General features: G+C 37.2%; 1 protein-coding gene and 1 long non-coding RNA gene across 3 annotated transcripts; both read left to right on the forward strand.

Moving 5' to 3' along the window:
• The first annotated feature begins 970 nt into the window (after positions 1 to 970).
• LOC116334077 (CD209 antigen-like) lies at positions 971 to 6,528 on the forward strand. 2 transcript variants are annotated; one of them, XM_031757401.1, is made up of 6 exons: positions 971 to 1,038; positions 4,489 to 4,596; positions 4,701 to 4,825; positions 5,523 to 5,651; positions 5,803 to 5,903; positions 6,348 to 6,528. In XM_031757401.1, exons 1-6 carry the CDS (start codon positions 1,002 to 1,004, stop codon positions 6,487 to 6,489), a joined length of 642 nt encoding a protein of 213 aa, XP_031613261.1. In that variant the 5' UTR covers positions 971 to 1,001; the 3' UTR covers positions 6,490 to 6,528. The 2 variants fall into 2 exon arrangements, with proteins under 2 accessions (XP_031613261.1, XP_039469946.1); XM_039614012.1 differs by lacking the exon at positions 971 to 1,038 and adding an exon at positions 3,123 to 3,226.
• A 7,351-nt stretch (positions 6,529 to 13,879) lies between these two features.
• On the forward strand, positions 13,880 to 17,194 carry LOC120440789. The gene is made up of 3 exons (XR_005613510.1): positions 13,880 to 14,051; positions 14,163 to 14,263; positions 16,922 to 17,194. It is a non-coding gene; the product is annotated as an uncharacterized LOC120440789 (long non-coding RNA).
• The last annotated feature ends 1,580 nt before the right edge of the window (positions 17,195 to 18,774 follow it).

Here is an 18,774-nt window from a genome sequence, read left to right on the forward strand (position 1 = left end):
GATTTGGAAGAGCAGCTGTGACACAAAACTAAAAGTATATATTTAATTTTCAAGTAAACCGCAGACTGTTATTGTATTTGATCTTTCATACATATCTGAAAGAAGTTTGAAGTAATTTGATTGAAAACACTAATACAATGCTTGACAGTATTCGGGAAAGTGAGCGATCTAGAGCTGGGATTGACTTTTTGGAACATTTTTGCTGTGAGAATTGGGCCAAAGAGAACTGGAAGAAAAATTGTAAATGCTGCCCGTGCTTCTGTGAAATATGAAGCAGATTATTTGTTTTTGTTTTTGTTGTTGTTGTTTTTGTATCAAATTTATTGTCTCAATAAAGCTAAATTATTGTTGAATCGTTTAAACTTTTTACTTAAGCTAATCGTTTAAATGCAGCATTTGCTGCAGCAAGCATTAATTTTATCTCTCACTATAACAGATTTACAGAATAACTAGAGGTTATGGACTGAATAAAGAAGAGATATAGCATTTGAACTACTGACTGTCAAAGTATAACCTGACCTTCTAAAGAGACCAAAGCCAACAATGAATCAGTTAGATTTTGTTGTTGGATTGCTCTTCTGCTATTTCTTCTCAGTAAATTTAAATTGGTTTAAGTTAGATTAAGGGCTGCAGTGAGTGTAGTCTGCACATTCAAAAGCAAAGACGAATGCAGGCATAACCCCAGCAAAGTCTTTACAGGGGGCCATGAGTGCCAAAATGAATCAAACAAATACATTATTAAATAATTTATGAAATTTCTCAATAATAATTACAATTTAAATGGCATCATAGTCCCTGCACTGTCAGGATTTATTACATGCCATGTGAGCACAAGCAGCATAACATTTTCACACCACCAGACCTCAGTTTCCTGTTAAATAGAGAATCACGTGTATCAGTTTCACACAGTTCAGAACTACAGTTTGCAACTTCAGAGACACTCTTAGATCTTTTCTTCAGAAACCAAAGACCCAGCTGAACAAGCGGTGGATCTGAACATCATGGAAATGCGCAGAATGAGACCAAAAGAAGCACCAGGTAATCACCAAGTGCTGAAAATAGTGCAAAGCTCAGAAAGCTGAGTTTGGTCATTTCACTTTATTTATTCATTTTTAACTTCTTTTTAACAACAGTTTAGTAATGTTGGTTTAATGTTTATACTTCATTAGTTTTTATTTAGTGTCTGTTGTTACAGTGTTTTAATGTTCTTAAATTAAACCTCACAAACTGACCCATACTAGAATTAAGAATACTAAGTTATGTAAAACAGGTAGACTCAGGCAACCAGTCTCAAACATATGCACCAAGGCTGACTTAAACCGTTTCACTTGACAAAATCGACAAAAATAACAAATCATTGAAAAATTATATTTGTTTAGTAAATACATAAAAATATGAAGTTTTATGTTTTATATTTATTTCTTAAGGATAGTTTGGTTTTACTCTTATGAATATAGTTTTAGATTTTAGTTTATTTTATTTGGCATAAGTTCCATTTTTATCACTAATGGTTTTAGGCATTTAAAATGTGATGTTTACTACACCCCTTGGTTTTGAATGAATAATAAGTCTTAAGGTTGAAGAGAAAAACGCAAAATTGAAAAAGCAGCCACTGCAAAAGATATTACAAGAAAATTCTGCTTTTAGTATCCTAGTTCAGTATTTTTAGTCTGTGAAATAGAACTCTTTTCTTTTCTTCTTCTTTTTTTTTTTATCTGCATGGGTTTTAAATTCTCAGGAGAGGAAAGCCAATACATAACATACACATGGCTGAGCTCCATGAGATTGTCTAAGTTGGTTCCACATGTTTCCCTTTCAGCTTTGAAGATGTATTTTCCAAACAGCTCATACATGAACATACTAAGTAAAGCCATGCAAAACTTTTACCTTCATACTGTAAAAAGTGCCACAGTTACAGCTCTTTGAAGTACTGGTGGGGTAGGTTGAAACTGGGTGCTTTTACTTTTGCCTGCACTTTTTATCCCCGAAAAATCATGTACAGGAGACAGCCACAGGGAATTTTCAGGACTAAAAACTAATTTAAGCTCTGTTAAAAAATACAACCAAATTGATTTTGGCCAGCTACAATACTTACTACGAAAAATTTTAACAGCATAAAATATTATTAATTTAAAAGAAATTAATTAAATATTCAACAACAGGAGATTCCTCAACATCAGTCTTATTAAACAGTTTGCTTTGATAAGGAATTTTTCCTGCAGAGGACCATCTGAGGCACATCGCCTCTCTATGATCCACATTTTCAAAGCCCCTAAAAGGAAAGAGGCAGCCCTATTCATTTAGTTCAGCAGCAAATCTTTTGAGTTTAAATATGGACATATGTGAAAACGACTCTGCAATGCATTTTATAGAATCTTCTCATTTGTGAATTAACAGTGAATAGCGATCAGGTTCTTTTTACGCAGGAGTTTGGTTGCTTCTTACTGTTTGAGCATAGCAACAGATGAACCACCACCTGCAGCACTAACAAATTGCGCACATAATTTCCTCAGACAAACTTTAGAACGGGACCACCATGACCAAAAGCGGTGCACTCAAAAAGTGGAATCCCAGACTTTAAGCTGGTGCACTGGACAGTGCAAAGACCTAGTTTCAGTCTGTGACTGAAACTATAATATGCCATGGTATTAATGCTGAAATTTGTTCATAAAACAATTTCAGAAAGCGGACATGAGGTTTCTAAATATCACATTGTTTTGGACCTCTGACCTGTTTTCAAGGTGAAATAAGGTCAAACTTTCATAAAATGTCTTTTACTTTTACTGCTGTGTTCAAAATTCTGCTGCCTTTGTTTGTATCAAAATATCACGCCACATTTGATTGCTGATCTCACTTATATTCACATCCGCCTTTGTTTCAAACTATATACCTATATATATATATATACACTTATAATATATATATATACATACACACACACATATATATATATATATATATATATATATATATATATATATATATATATATATATATATATATGTGTGTGTGTGTGTGTGTGTGTGTGTGTGTGTGTGTGTGTGTGTGTGTGTGTGTGTAGTCCGTGCTGCAGGGAGAAAATACCCGTACCCGTTATGTGTCTGTGAGCGAGGGAGGGAGAAAAAGGAGAGTGGAAAAGTACGAGCTGTCACCGAGCAGAAGCGGGGGATGGAAGCATGTAAATATAATAATAAGCCAAAAAGTGTGCCTGACAAGCCAGTTGCAAGTAAGCTATTACTTATTAATTAATGTAGTGCAAAGCGCTTTGGGGTCCTTAGAGACTAAGTAAAGCGCTATACAAATACAGGCCATTTACCATTTTACCATTACGACTCGACTGTACACTGTGTTCGTGTTTTCCTCCGAAACAATAAGTACCGTTGGAGCAGCCTTTCAACGCCTCTCTCTGTTTCTCACTAGCAAAGTTGACCCAGACAACAAAGTAAAGTTTTCGGCTACGAGCCCGACATGGAACCCGACGTATTAGCCAGAGGTCCCTTTACGGTTCGGCGCCGCGGACCTGTTTTATATACGCGCGGAATAGTTTTCTATACATGATCCCTGCAAAAAGTGCACCCTTGCCTAATCTCCACCTACTGTTACTCATTTTATATTAAGATTTAAAAATCTAGTTGGTGTTGGTATGGCAAATAACCCTCAGTAAAAGAAATAAATCACACAGCAATAGTTGTAAAAAGCATGATAATATATTAAGTAATCCAAAGTATTCAGAATACGTTACTCATTGAGTAACGTAACGGAATACGTTACAAAATACATTTTGGGGCATGTATTCTGTAATCTGTAGTGGAATACATTTTAAAAGTAACCTTTCTAACACCGTATAAGATCAAGTTATTCATGTCCAGGTGTTTACAAATCCATACTTGTTATCCATTACCTCCTCCCATACAACGTTTGTGTTAGACACAATTGCAACAATTTATGAGTAAGTCAAATAACTCGATTATTTAAAAAATGGGTTTAAAAAGGGTAGAAAAGGTTTTTCTTATCCAATTCGTACATAGTCAATAGCTACCGCCCTAAATGAAGTTAAACATGTTACTTTTAACATGTCCTTGTTACTTTTAGCTGATTTTTTTTTAATCTTTAAAGTTTTTCATTATACTTTTTTCATTATACTGAAAAACAAAAGATAAAATACAGTGAATTAAAAAATACATTTTTATTCCTTCAAAAGTACATACTGCTCAGAGAGCTGGCTGACTTGGTGGAGGCTTGTGCTCTCGGAGTGGGTCGTGTTAAATATGCTAATTATTTTTCTTTACTGTGACAGTAAATGTCTACTGTACCAAAATGCTTTTACAAAGATAAATGACTGTTGTATATTGAAGGGAAGATGGTTTTATTTTTTTACCTTGAACTACCTTGAAAGAGTAGTTGCTAGTGTCACAGCTGCAGTTGACAAATATGAGGTTGTCAATGTGTTTTATGTTTATACACATGTTGAAAAATACTGATTTCTAGCTCCAGGTACTAAATTTGTGAAGAAAAGTTCCTACAGAGCTGCTGTGAGTCTTCTGGGTGTGCTGTGTCTTCTTCTCCTCACTGGACTCATAATTCTGGCGTTTCTTTGTGAGTACAGCAGCTAGTTAGTATGCTGATCATGTCCTAAAAGGGTACTGCTCAGGTGTTTATTAATACAGCTTGTTCATTTAATGTTCACATGCCCAACACAGTCATCAAAGACAAATTTCAAATGGAAGAGGAGGTGGGCAACCTGAAAACAGAACGTGACCAGTTACAGAAAAGAGTTGAAGAATTGACCAAAGAGAAAGAGATGATCTTCAGACAAAGTTTCATGGTAATTATTTCTTTATTTGAGTAAAATAAAATCTGTTCTTGTGTCTACCTTTATATTGATAGTGCAATAATAAACCTATTGTTTGTAAGTTATAACAAACGAAACCTGAGGGATTTAGCACAACAACCTTCTGATGCTGTTCGGGTGACTTCCTGTCTCAAACTGATCTCATTCAGTTTGTCATCACTCTTTTTTTTAATTTCGAATTGCTATTAAAAAACAGACAGCCAAATACAGAGATGAATACCACAAACAGTGTGGTTTATGCTTAGGGCTTGGTATGTAAGAAATGAAAGCAGCCTGAAGATTGTAGCCACAGTGATGACGGTAATAAGCTATTTCCCCTCAATGCCATGTTTTTTTTGTTGAAAAATTCTAAATCTCTCTTTTTCATTCACATCTGCTGATACAAATTAAAATTGAAATCATTATGTGTGTATATATATATATAAATGTAAGCCAGTATTTAAGTGCACATTTTTTAAGAACATGAAAACAAATGTAAAAATTAAAGTTATGACAAATTGTGCAACTATTTCAGAATTTTATTTTATTGTTTTCAGCACCGAAGCATTTTGAAATTGTGTCACTAACTCTAAAGCAATGGCTTTGAAAAGCTCATCACTGGGGTAATGGGGTTACAATGTAAGCCAAAATTGTTAACATCCTTTTTATTTCTTTGTAATTAAATTTTCAGTGTAACTGGGTGAATGTTAGCGGTAGTTTCTATTTCACGTCTTCAGAGAAGAAATCCTGGCAAGAAAGCAGACAAGACTGTGTTCAAAGAGGTGCCGACCTGGTGATTATCAGCAGCCAGGAAGAACAGGTGGGTGTGTATACATGTACTACAGGTGTGTTTGGAATAAATATTAAATTAAGAATTAACATGAAATGAAAGTTCAGTAAGATAAAAGATATATTGATATATCACTTTAAGCTCAGTATGCTTACAGTTACTTTCTCTCTTTCTAAAAAAGAACTTTGTGAACACGTTCAAGAAGCGTCTGTGGATTGGACTGACTGACTCAGAGACAGAGGGGACATGGAAATGGGTGGATGGGACTCCAATGAACACAAGGTTTAAATGCAAAGAAAATACATGTCTTTGGTTTGCATACATTTGACCTCCTAAGACCCAAACTCTCTCATGGCACTCATTTTTAATTTCTCTTTGCTATTTGGGCTGATTTGGACCTGATGAATGTAAAAACAAAGAATGATCTTTTTACCTGATCTAGTCTCTGAGAAAAATTAGATCCACATAAGAGGGCATTCGTTTTAAATTTTGATAGAAAAGTGGCAGTATAATGTCCTCGTAAGTGGATATCAGTCCCTTGTAGAGCAAAATGTAGTACGGTGGTCTAGACAGCCCAAAATGTCCACATATGTGGACACCAGGTCCTAGGAGGTTAAAGTTAAAAATGAAATCTGTCTCTTCCTGATAAGGTTTTCTTGTATTACCATGAATGAAAATAAATGACTGAATTTGAATTCAACTCTTATAATTTTATCTGTATTTCAGCTACTGGAATCGTGGTGAACCAAATGGTGACAAAAAGGAAAATTGTGGACATATAGATACTTACAACTCAGAAAACAGCTGGAATGATGCACCGTGTTCAATTTTACACTTCTGGATATGTGAGAAGAGATATTCTCCATAAATTAAAATCCAAGTCCATCAACCCATATGGAAAAGATATATATAAATCTTAAAAATGTTTGTATCTGTCTTGTGTGAAACTTGTATGAAAAGCATACAAGAGTGAAAACAGATAAGATCTGAAAAATTAAATAATGAAACTTGTATGTTTTGGATACTTACTAAAACAATATATGAAAGTAATGAGAAAGTGGCCACTTTCATGAGTAAATCATATAAGTTTTTACTATTTCTTTTCCATATGGGAAATAATGCAGAAAACACAAGATGCACTCCTGAAATGAAACTGCGGAAACTTACATAGAAACAAGTACAAACAAAAGCTTTTTTCTTTGCTTTCAAAATGTTTTGTCACTTGAATGGACATTGTTTGCTGTATTTGATTAAAAGAAATGCCCTACTCAAAAATACTCATCCTATAAAAAAGATTCTCTAAAAATAAGTTCTCTGTACATTTTGTTCTTTTTGCTCTTTGCTCAGTGTCGCTCTCATTTATTGAGAAAAGACCAACACTCTTTGAAGAAATCCGAGCGTGCCAATGGAAACTTTTAATACTGTGATTTGTTTGTTTTTTCAGACATTTTTGCCACTTTGAGCTCTTGTATTTTTTTTTATTCTTTGCAAACTTTCTGGCTAGTGCAACGTCCCACTAAACCCACTTTTACTTTCAGTTAGAGTTACAATAATGAAATTCTTTTCTTTTCTCTAGCAGGCCCTCTGCTAACCTGTAAAAAGTGCCAACAATCTTCTCAAATGTCACCTGACAGCTACACTTTCAGTCACGGCGGAATAAGTATCAGTCCGCCACATCCAGTTAGAGCATACTCCTTTTTTCTCTTTCCAAGTAGATCAAATAACTACGTGCTACTTTTGAGACCAGAAATAAATATTTCTCTGCAAGACTTTAAGCTTATCACACTGTAGTTGTTGGAGTTATATAAGTTTGCTTTGCATTGTCATTTAAAAAGCTTGATACCTTTTAACTGCTTCTTATACAAGCATGATGTGTGTGCATGACCTTCATAAAGGGAAAAAGCAGCCTTGAGAAGAACAAACTGGACTCAATGAAGGAAGCACAACACACTTTGTAACCATATATAGTACTTTGTCTTAGTTAACACAGCAACAAGCTTTATGAGTATTCATGTATGTAAACAATAAAAGCAGCCTGCAGGGGGAAGCAAGTTGAAGTGAGTTGAAGTGGGTTGGAGACAACTGCTTCCCTAGCAGCGAGTGCAAATCAGAGCTCTGTGTGACCTCGTTCCTGAGTGAGTTTCTGTGTATCCAGCAGTATCAGGTCTAATATTCTGACAGAAATTTAGATAATCTTGCACCTGAGTTATCAGCAGCATTGAAACTATATTAAACATAATGAATTATTCATCCTGTTTTCTGTGGAACATTAAAAAAATATTTTTCTGTTGGATATCAATTTTGTTCAATTATATTTTATTTATTTGGCACCAAATTATACAACAGTTACCTCAAGGTACTGTATATTGTAAGGTACAGACCCTACAATACAAAAAAAACAAGAAGAAGCCTTTAGCAGAACCAGGCTCAGTGAGGGGCAAACACCTGCCGGTTAGGGGTGAGATACAGAAAGGAAAACAGGAGAAATACACAAATGAGGAATAGTGTATAAACATAGTGAGTGAAAAAGGTGACTGAGGAAGAAACAGTTTGTTTCTTCTATTCTCCATGACAATAGGCCTGTCATTACAACCAGGCCTATTGCAGTGTAGGTAATGGATGATTTAGGGTCGACTGATCCAGCCTTAACTACATGCTTTATCAAAAGGGAAAGTTTAAAGCAGGGATCGGCCACATGGCACGACCATAGTGGGACTGGTATGCCCGATGGTGATTTGGGGTTTTTATGGGCCAATGGGGGTTTTTTTCTGTTTGTTTTTTTGTTTTTGTTTTTTTGTTTGTTTTTTAACGGTATAAACAATGAAAGGTGGTGGATTGGCCAGATGCTGGCCGATGTGTAAAAATAACTCAGTTATTTGGTGATGGCTATGGCGGAGCTTGCACAGAGGCCAGCAGGTGGATGAGGGAAAGTGGAGGCAGAAGGAGAGACCCAAGGCGGCCGCCGGTCCGAGTGTCAGGTGAACTGAACTTCAGGTAAGAAGCTATGACCTGCAGTCTATCTGGGTCAGATATAAACCGAGTTTAGGTGGAGTTTATTTTCGTTGTGCTGACTTTACTGTCAGTTACAATAACTCGTACTGCGTACTAGCTAGCATGACGGAGTTTTTATACAGCTGGGTGGGTGCTATGATGTTACTGACAGTGAACTTTATTTTATTCATAAGGTTAGTTAGTAGAGTTGCCAACCATCCCGTAAAAAACGGAATCGTCCCGTATTCAGAGAAAATATCATGCGTTTCGTATTGAGGTGAAAAGGAACACAGTTTGTCCCGTACTTCAGCTAGAATGGAAAAAGACGCAAAGCTGGAGTTATTCTGTGTCTTTACCTGTCAGCTGCCTCTTCTTCTCTCCCCCTCCTTTTCCTGTTGCTACTTCAATCATGAAACTGATCAATGATCAGCTGATCAGCTTTTCTGACGCAAGTCCCGTCTCTCTTGTTTGTTTGTCGCCCACTTTGCGCCAGAAAGAGGAAACCAACGGATGTCGCGCTAAACAACAGCAGCACCTTTAAGCTTGATCAGCTGTTGTTACAATTTATTTAATATTACTTATTACTATCAGCTGATGTTTGCTGGAGCCACAGCTGTAAAAGCTGCTGGTCATGGTGTCGGTTTGGATATCTGGTGAGAGGGAAACGTGAAGATGAAACCAGGAGATGTCCTTACTGAATCATCAGAGCTGAACAGGTGATGGAGAAACAGGTTTACCTTTTAGGTGACATGAATGAGTTGAAGGGAAGTTATGAACTGTTTCTGAGAGACAAATAACACCAGGATCCTTTTCTAAGTAGCTGACAGCTGGTAACTGTGAAGGGGCGGATCTAGCAAAGTTTTGCCAGGGGACCAGGTAGGGCATTAACAGGGAAAGGGGGGCACAAAGAAATACTTTTCTTTCTTATTTTCATTTAAAATGTCTAGCTTTTAATAAATAATTATCGGAATCTTACAACCAAAGTTTTTATCTGACGTAAAATGCATATAAATCATACATATACCAACAAGACAGTGTACATCACTGTCACAAAAGCGTTTGTTTTCATTCAAAGGCTTTATGGCTTTTTTCCTTTAATACCTGGTGGGCCGGTCTCTAGTCAAAATGCCCGGGACAATTTTTTGTCCCAGTCCAGCCCTGGGCACAACATGCAGTTATTTGGTGCATTAAAAAATAAATGGCCAGGCCAGTGGTGCACATCGCAAATTAGCTTGCATAGTTGTGCCAGTTCTTAATGACCATATCTTAGCTAACAACCCCAAATACCAGATTCAACTTGTAATTGGCTAAAAATAATGTAGCCTACCAGTGAGAGGGACGTTGCTAGCTTGCAGTTTTTTCAAGCGATGTTGAAATTTCCACATTCCAACACTTCAAATGCTTCAGGAGCTTTCCGCTCAGCGCAGCATCAGCACCGCGGAAATACATGGATACATCCATAGACTCGAGACAGAATTCACATTGCATTTCGGGACTTTCAGGTGTATGGACCAATGTTTTCTTTTCTAATCAAATCAAAAAGCTTTAATGAGCAGCTGGATTTGCCTCGCATTAACTGGCTGGACACAGAGGACATCGAAATGCAGCCGACTGAACTGAAAAGCTCGAGTCTGTGGGGGTCAAAGTTTGCAGAACTACGAACGCAGCTGGAATCCATAGCTGTGCGTGTTCATGGAACTTGCATTTTCACCTGCTGGACATCACTGCCTGACAAGTTTAACTGTCTTCAGAACATTGCAGAGGCCTTATTGTCAGTATTTGGCTCTGCATATCTGTGTGAGCAGATTTTCTCTCACACGAAGAGTGTCCTCAGGTAGCCGTCTGAATGCTGGACACTCGGAGACCTGTTTCTCTAAGTGGGAGACCAGAGATCACATTAACATGTGTATCTCTGTATTTTCTTATCATTGTTGTGAGGTGACCATAAATAGCATTTGCATTTTCTGTTGTACAGTTCATTTGGTGTTATGGAGTTCTTGTTATAAATAAAAAGTGTCTCTTTTTTTGTTTCAAAATAGCTGATAGCTGCCAACATCTGCGAACTAATATAATTGGTTTAAAGCCTAATCTTAAAAATAGAGAGGATGTCTGTCTCCTGAATCCAAACTGGAAACTGGTTCCACAGAAGAGGACCTTGAAGGCTGAAGCCTCTGGCTCCCTGTCCACTGAAGAGATAGGACAATAGTTTCTCATTGTTATACATTATCATTGTAACACGTTAGGAACAGTTTTAAGAACTGTGGTTTTATGTGGTTGTAATTTGCAGATAAGTGCTATTATTACTGTAAACATGTCAGTAGTTTTTCATGTCAGTCAGTAGTAGTGTACACTCCAAAGCACTAAATGGCATTTTTAAAATGATCTTTTCCACTGTATTTAGAATGCAATGGTAAGTACTTATACTTAACACACACAACAGGAAAAAGTTGAGTGAACAAGAAACACGGGAAACCTCTAGCAGTGTAAGTAACTTCCCATTACAATATAAGTAAGGGAGGGTTATGGGTCAACTTTGAAAAAAAAAAAAAGTTTTACAGACAGACACCCTCTATTTTTAAGCCTTAACTTAAAAATAGAGGGTGTCTGTCTTCCGAATCTTAACTGGGAGCTGGTTCCACAGAAGAGGGGCCTGTCATGTCATTTGTATAGCGTGACAGGGCCTGAAAGCCAGAAGCTGTGCATCACATTCTACTCAAACACTCTAGGTAGTAAGCCCGCGGCCTGAAATTGAAGTGCTCTATTGAGGTGATATGATTTTTGATTGGTCTATGGTCTGTGAGGCTTTTAAGATAAGGTAGGGAATGATTATTTGAATGTGAAGAGAGGGATTTTAATTTCAATTCTGGGTTTAACAGGGAGCCAGAGTCAAATTTCAGGCTACCAGCTTTCCACAGATGTAACCTGCATTCAAGTCGTTCAAATGCTTCAGAATTGTCTCAACATTTAAATGCGTCTTTCCTCTATCGGTGCATTTATTCAGCAAGAATGAGGAAATACTCTCATACAACTTGGTGATCTAAATTTGTGTTTAGGTTTTGTTATTGCTGTGTGGAAAGTACATTTTGTATTTATTGTATTCTCACATTCTTCAGACAGGTAGCTCAGAGCTCTTCTGTTCAGCACTCTTTTTGTTTGAAAAGACGTACAAAAGATATGTAACAGATATTTCTTCATACGGCAAATTCTGGAAAGAAAACAGACAAGACTGTCTTCAAAAAGGTGAACAAAGTCAGACAGCTGTTCATTGACATATAACTGTGTACCTCTACATATACCCCTCTCTCTCTCTCTCTCTCTCGCTTGTGCACACACACACACAGTTTTGGTGCAGCTGCAACTTGTGGGCGCAAAACAAAAAAAGTGACCTATTATTATTTCATCCCACCAGCCCTTCATTTCCTGTTAAAGAGAATCACACTTTCTCACACAGTTCAAAACTAGAACTTACAACGTCACAGGCACTCTCAAAACTTTGTTAACCTCAAGTTGCTGCTCAGGTTGTGACTGAACCACAGCACAGAATAACATCATGGATGACATTTATCTAAACAACATAGCAATTATTCACAGAAAGCTAAAAGGGGACCTAAATTCCTCAGAATTTTAGTGGCTCCTTAAAGATCTTCCAAAAAGGATCTTTGTAAAGTTTCACTGCATCAGAGTTAAAATAATTATTAGACATGGATGAACCGTCTCAGACAAATATTTCTGCGTTACTGTAAATGTGTTTTACTACAGTCTGTTCTGGTTTTGAGAACTAGGAGAACTAGAACTAAGAGAACTTACCTGACTTCAAAGGTGGTCAGTTGTCCTAAAAAAGCAGTGTAGAAAATTGAATGCAAGTAACAGAGTTTTAGGAAATTAAAGTCTTTTTGCTTGCAATGGATTATTCTGTACAAAAAAATTAAATCTTCATTTTGACAAATTATGAGTTTTTGGGTTAGTTTCATCATTCTACAGATACAGCTAGAAATTTGAGAAATGCATCTTCAAAGTAACAATAAGAGCTTGAAAAAAGAAATGTGATTTTAAAAAGCAAAAAAAAAAAAAAATACAGCAGTTATTTGATCATAGTAATAGGTAATGGGTCATAAATTAAAACTATGATATAGATTTTTAAAACAATTAGGGAAATAAGGAAAACATAATTTATTATTTGTCTAAATGACAAAAGCACTGCAGTCTTCTTGATATGAAAGGGTTGTTTACAAGCGTTCAAGAATGACGAGTTGTGGGTGAGAGACTCATACCTATCACATGGTAACCCACTCCATAACAGCAGAGCAGTTTGACTGTGTTTTTGGCAGGAAGGCAGTATTTGGGAATATTTCTGATTTGTGTTGTGCATGCAAAACATAAAAATAACCACATATTGTTAGAATAAGCATGGAGAGATGGCACTGTTTTTTTGTTTGTTTTTTTTCACTTCAAATCTTTACTTGTCTAGGTACTTCATGACGAAGAGTTCCTGCAGAGCTGCTGTGATTCTTCTGGGCCTGCTGTGTCTTCTTCTCTTGATTGGACTCATAACTCTGTTTTTTCTTTGTGAGTACAGCAGTTAATATAATCTTCAACAGGTGATGTGTAGTTCTTTAACATCTTTTTCTTATTTTCATTTCACGTGCTCAACACAGTCACCCAAGGCAAATCTCAGCAGACGGTGGAGATGATGATGTCATAAAACCGTTACAAAAACCTGACCAGAAAGTGGAATGAGTTGCAGACCAGTTACAGCAGCGTAACAACTGAACAACACCAGTTACAGACCAGGCACAGTATTCTGAAAATGGAACGAGACCAGCTACAGAAAAGCTACAACAATGTGGTGGAAGACAGAGGCCAGCTCCAAAAGAGACTTGAAGACATGACCAAAAATAGAGATGATCTTGGAGTTAAATGTGACTCAACAAAAGTTTGAAGTTTTGAAATAATAGAAATTTTGTATCCAAAGCAGCACATGTGTTGGTTCACCATGTTTAATATATACAGTATAATCACACAGTTAAATCCACTACGAAAGAGCTGATATAATACTGTAATATTTCAGTAAAGACTGCCTTTAATCACTTAATTCAGCTGACTTCTTCGCTCAGGCTGAGCTAATTCATGATGTGTCAGCTGGTTTTCATTTCTCTATTTTGTTGTTAAAAAAATATCACACAACCAAATGCAGAAGCTGCACTACTGACAGCTGCTAGAAATGACAAAAGCGGCATCAGGCCTCCTAACAGTGATGAGTTCTCTGCAGAGATAAACTCATTTCACTCAACCTGCAGACATTCCTGTTTTTTTTTCTTTCCTTTAACAGGTTGTCTGGGAGAATGGATGTACTTCAATGGTAGTTTATATTACATTTCTTCAAACAAGAAATCCTGGCAATAAAGTAGAAATGACTGTCTCCAGAGAGGTGCAGATCTGGTGATTATCAACAGCAAAGGAGAACAAGTGTTTTTCTAAATTAGTTTTCTGTCTATATGTGTGTTATAAATATGTTATGCTAATGGATATATATTTCTTTCTCTCAACAAGGAATTCACAAGAAATTTTCAAAAGCTGATGTGGACAGGATTGACTGACAGTGAGCAAGAGGGGATCTGGAAATGGATGGATGGGCCTCTGCTTATTACAAGGTTTGTACATTACTTTACTTTTTTCTTGTTGTGCAGCACCAAATGATATGTCAAGTCAAGTCAAGCTTATCCAGTTTTAACCTACTAGGACCTGGCGTCCACATATGGGGACATCACATTTTGGGTTGGCTAGATAAATTTTGTTCTTTCAAATGGCTTTCAAATGAGCCATATTGCTCAAAGGGGCACAATTGTTGTTTCTCATTTTGTTTTTGTACTAAGGAAAAATGCTGCTGTGTTCAGACACCAAATAAAGAGGGTTTTTTTTACATTACTCAATTGTGTATCGAACACTATAAATTCAAACAATAAAGAGAAATTAAAAATGCATGCAATGAAAGAGTTCAAGTCTTAGGAGGTTAAAATTATTTAAATACAACCTTTTGGATGCCCCAGCAAATTCTACCTATGTCATGATCCTGGGTCATTTTGACCCAGCGTTTTGTGTTTCCTTGAAGTTCATTTTGTGCCTTGTGTTTATTCTGATTTTGTAGTAGTTTAGGGTTGAATCTGGAGCTCAGTGTTTTATCAGCCCTACCTGTGTCTGTCCTCGGTGCTCTGTCATGTCCTCGTATTGTAAAACAGTCTGTATGTTTCCTGTTTTACTTTGAAGGCTCGTGTTCTGGATTTCCTTTTCTGTTCTGAAGGTCTGTGTCTGTTATCGTGTTCAGCTTGTATCCTCAGGTCGTCGTGTGTATTAGGATCAGCTGTTCTCCCCTCCTGTGTGTGATTACCCGATTACCTGGTGTGTGTATATTTAGTGGGTGTCGGTCTGTGCTCGTTGTCGGCTTGTCTGCGTTTGTCTGCATTTCTCCGCATCATTTAGGTATATCCCCGTGTCTCTCTGTTCCTCGCATCGTGTCCTCTGTTTGTGTTAGTTTTCCCAGTTTAGGTTCATGTTCAGTTCTGCCCTCACCTTGGGCTTTTCACTGTAAATAAATCTCCACCTGCATCTCCACTGCCGTCTGCATCTTGGGTCCTTTCACTCCACAACACGACTGCTGCCCCAGCCGTGACAACCTAGGGTTGGGCCGTACAATGTTCAGAGGAATTACAAAAAGATCTTAATGTCTTCTCTCTTCTCTTCACTCTAAAAGGAACATGCCAGCATGGCTTAGGTTTGCAGTTCAACAAATTGAACTTTGCATTGTAAAAAAGAGTGGACCAAAATTCTTTTGCAACAATGTCATACAGAAAAACAGTCACTTTAAGGTATTGCTGCTAAATGTAGTTAAACAAGATTCTGAGTCATGCGGTGTGCTTAATCTTTCACATACTGGTTCAGTATTTCGGCTTAAGTGTTGTTAAATAAATTGTCACAAACATCTGTATGGCATAAACATTAATTTATGAGGACCGAAGAACAGGATGTAGGAGGCAGAAGTTAAAGCCAATGCAAGTATTTAATGTTATTAAGTCCAAACGTACAAAGTTCAAATCCAAAATTCTGTAATAAGATGAGCTCAGAAAACATAGGAATACACAACTGCACAGACAATATGAAGGAAAGATGAGGCAAGATATGCAAGAGGTAACAAGGGAAGTGGAAACAAGAGGGGAAATAAATAACAGCTGAAAAACAGAGGAACAAGATTAACTTAGCTTTGCTAGGAAGAACCCAAACATAACTCATACACAAAATAAGATTCAGAAAAGCACAAAACCTTGGGCACTGAGTAATATGTATTTTTTTGTTGTTGTTGTTTTTTGTCCGAGTTGAAAAGTGTGCTGTTTGTGTACAGTTTTCAAAATATGGATACAACATGATGGCTTAACGTTTTAGAAGACATTTCACAAAATGATTTGACAAACAGGAAAAATATTACAGTCTTACAGCAACATAATATTTAGTGTCTGAATATTTTTTGGATAGATATCATTAAAAATTACAACTCTTCCATCCATCCATTCGCTTCCGCTTATCCTTTTCAGGGTCGCGGGGGGCGCTGGAGCCTATCCCAGCTGTCATAGGGCGAGAGGCGGGGTACACCCTGGACAGGTCGCCAGTCTGTCGCAGGGCCATTACAACTCTTTGTTTACAAAATTTTAATTTTTTTTTTGTTACTTAGTTGAAATTTAATTTGACATCAGGCTGAATATTGCACTCTGTGCCATGGTTTTTCTTTGCAGTTCATTTCATATACTGCCATTTCACAACAGTCACCTCAAGTGCTTTATACTGTAAAGTAAAGATCCTAAAATATTAAAAAGACACCCAACAGTTACCATATCGGCTAGCAGATGGCGCAATGGGAAAGAAAAACTCCCTTTTACCAGGAAGTGACATCCTACAGAACCAGGCTCAGAGAGGAGCTGTTCATGGGAGCGGTTGGGGATGAGGGGAAAGAGAAGAGAGCAGAGTGACAGTACAAAAGACACATTGTGGAAGAGAGTCGGAGATTAACAATAACTAGTGATTAAATACAGAGTGGTGTAAAAACCCACTGGGAGTGAAAAGAGATGTGTGAAGAAGAAACACTCGGTGAATCACTGAAATCCCCCCAGCAGCCTAAGAGTAATGCAACTAAGGAAATGGGGTCACCTGATTCAGCCCTAACAATGTTTTATCAAAAAGGAAAGTTTTAAGCCTAACCTTAAAGCGAAAGTGTGTTGTTTGCATTTTTTTAACTGTTGTAGGCTATTTTGTTTGTATTTCAGCTACTGGGCTGCGTATGAGCCAAATGGTTTTCCACAAAGAGATGAGGACTGTGCAGAAATAAAGAACTTTCATTTCCAAAATGCCTAGAATGATGAATCATGTGACCTTGAGAGAGTCTGGATCTGCGAGAAGAAACTGGTTACATAAATCAGTATCCAAACTCATCACACAGTGATGGAAAACAGAAAAGAAGTTCATGAAATGTATATGACTGATCCTGTCAGCTCACTGTTATCTACAGTATAAGCTTTGCATCAAAAGTCCTTATCATCACTTCCTTGTACATGACAGTGTGTGATATATGCTAAATAAACAATCTCTGTATTCTGTATATCTGTATATAGTATATCCCACATATATTTGGGAAGTATGCATACTTCCACAGTAGCAGTCAGGTACAGGTGATCAAATGCATTGGATTAACTGATCATCAGTAATTGTGAGCACCTTTATATTAGCAGAGGTTTTAGCAGTTAGCTGGTCTGGAGTATTCAGGTGTGTTAATCTGATTAACTTAAATAAAGACACACTGTTCATGTAACTTAGACTCAGCTTTATATAAGATCCTTGCACAGTTCACAACTGACTTCTAATGTTGGTTTCAAATGCTATGTGGGAGAGTCACGGTGTGCTTTTCTAGAGACTAGAGCTACACTTTGTGGCTGCCCTGTGAATAATTTAGATTTATAAAAACAAATCTGAGGTGCTTGGGCAGGAATGGCAGTCACTTTATACTCTATACAATTATGCATGTAACGTTTGCTATGTCCAGATGAACTGAATCAACCTTTTGGGAATCATGCATGTACACATGCTTTATTTTTAAACTACAGAAGTCTCTTTAAACGGCCACATGGTGGTGCTACTGGATTGGCTCAAAAGATATTCAGTTAACTCCACCAAAGTTTAAATATTTAAATTAAGCATCACATAAAAAGGACATAGTAAAAGAGTAGGTGGTCCTAAGCAGGTCTTAAAATTCTATAAATACAACTTACTTACTGCTGCAACCGAAATCAAGGTTAAGAGAAACAGTAGAAATAGTATCTTTACAGTGTAAGGTAAAGAGCCTGCAATAATAAAGGATTCTTAATTCACTAATTAGTTTTTTGTATAGAGCATTGTACATTATAGATCTGAACAAAATGTCTATTTTTTGGGTGGGTTGTCTTGTTCTCTCTCTTGATTTTGTTTTACACAGTGGAGACACTTGTGGAAGTATTTGTGGTGTCCTCATCATGCTTGCATATTTGTGGACCTGAAGAGCATTGCTGACTACAGACAGCTATGGACAGTTGCAGTGCAAGTGTATGTGTAGAAATGTGGTGGTTATTGATGTTTCTTATACCTCCCACAGTAAATAAACAACCAGAGATCAGATCGCTGGGGTCCTTCATTCATGGCTGCTGTCCAACTCACAATGCACTTAACCTTACAGACTCCCCTGCAGGATGTGGAACTACAGGAGGGGGGGCCCATGTTGTGTTTACAGGCTGTGTCCAGGCTCCAGAGTGGGGCCCTGGCAGGATAGACTGATACCATGATTTAGTTTCTTTCATAGGGGTTTTATCTTGGTCAGACCCCTTAACCAGGACCAGTTTGACTTGGGAGACGCAGCAGGCCAAGAAGCTCTGTCAATTTCAGGAGGGCGTAATCTGTATTTTATTGTTTTACATGTATTCGAGATATACATTCATACCACACTGTGTTGTTGTTGATGTTTTAAGTGCTCACCTGTAAATGAATTCTGGACATTCAGAAATAGGTCAGCAGGAAATTGTTGCATCCTGTGGTAGATGATTTTACAGATCAATATCTTTCTATGAACAATAAGATGCTCACCTACTGTGGG

This window comes from Oreochromis aureus, linkage group 6 (genome assembly GCF_013358895.1).
Source record: "Oreochromis aureus strain Israel breed Guangdong linkage group 6, ZZ_aureus, whole genome shotgun sequence".
In the NCBI taxonomy this organism is placed as follows: domain Eukaryota; kingdom Metazoa; phylum Chordata; class Actinopteri; order Cichliformes; family Cichlidae; genus Oreochromis; species Oreochromis aureus.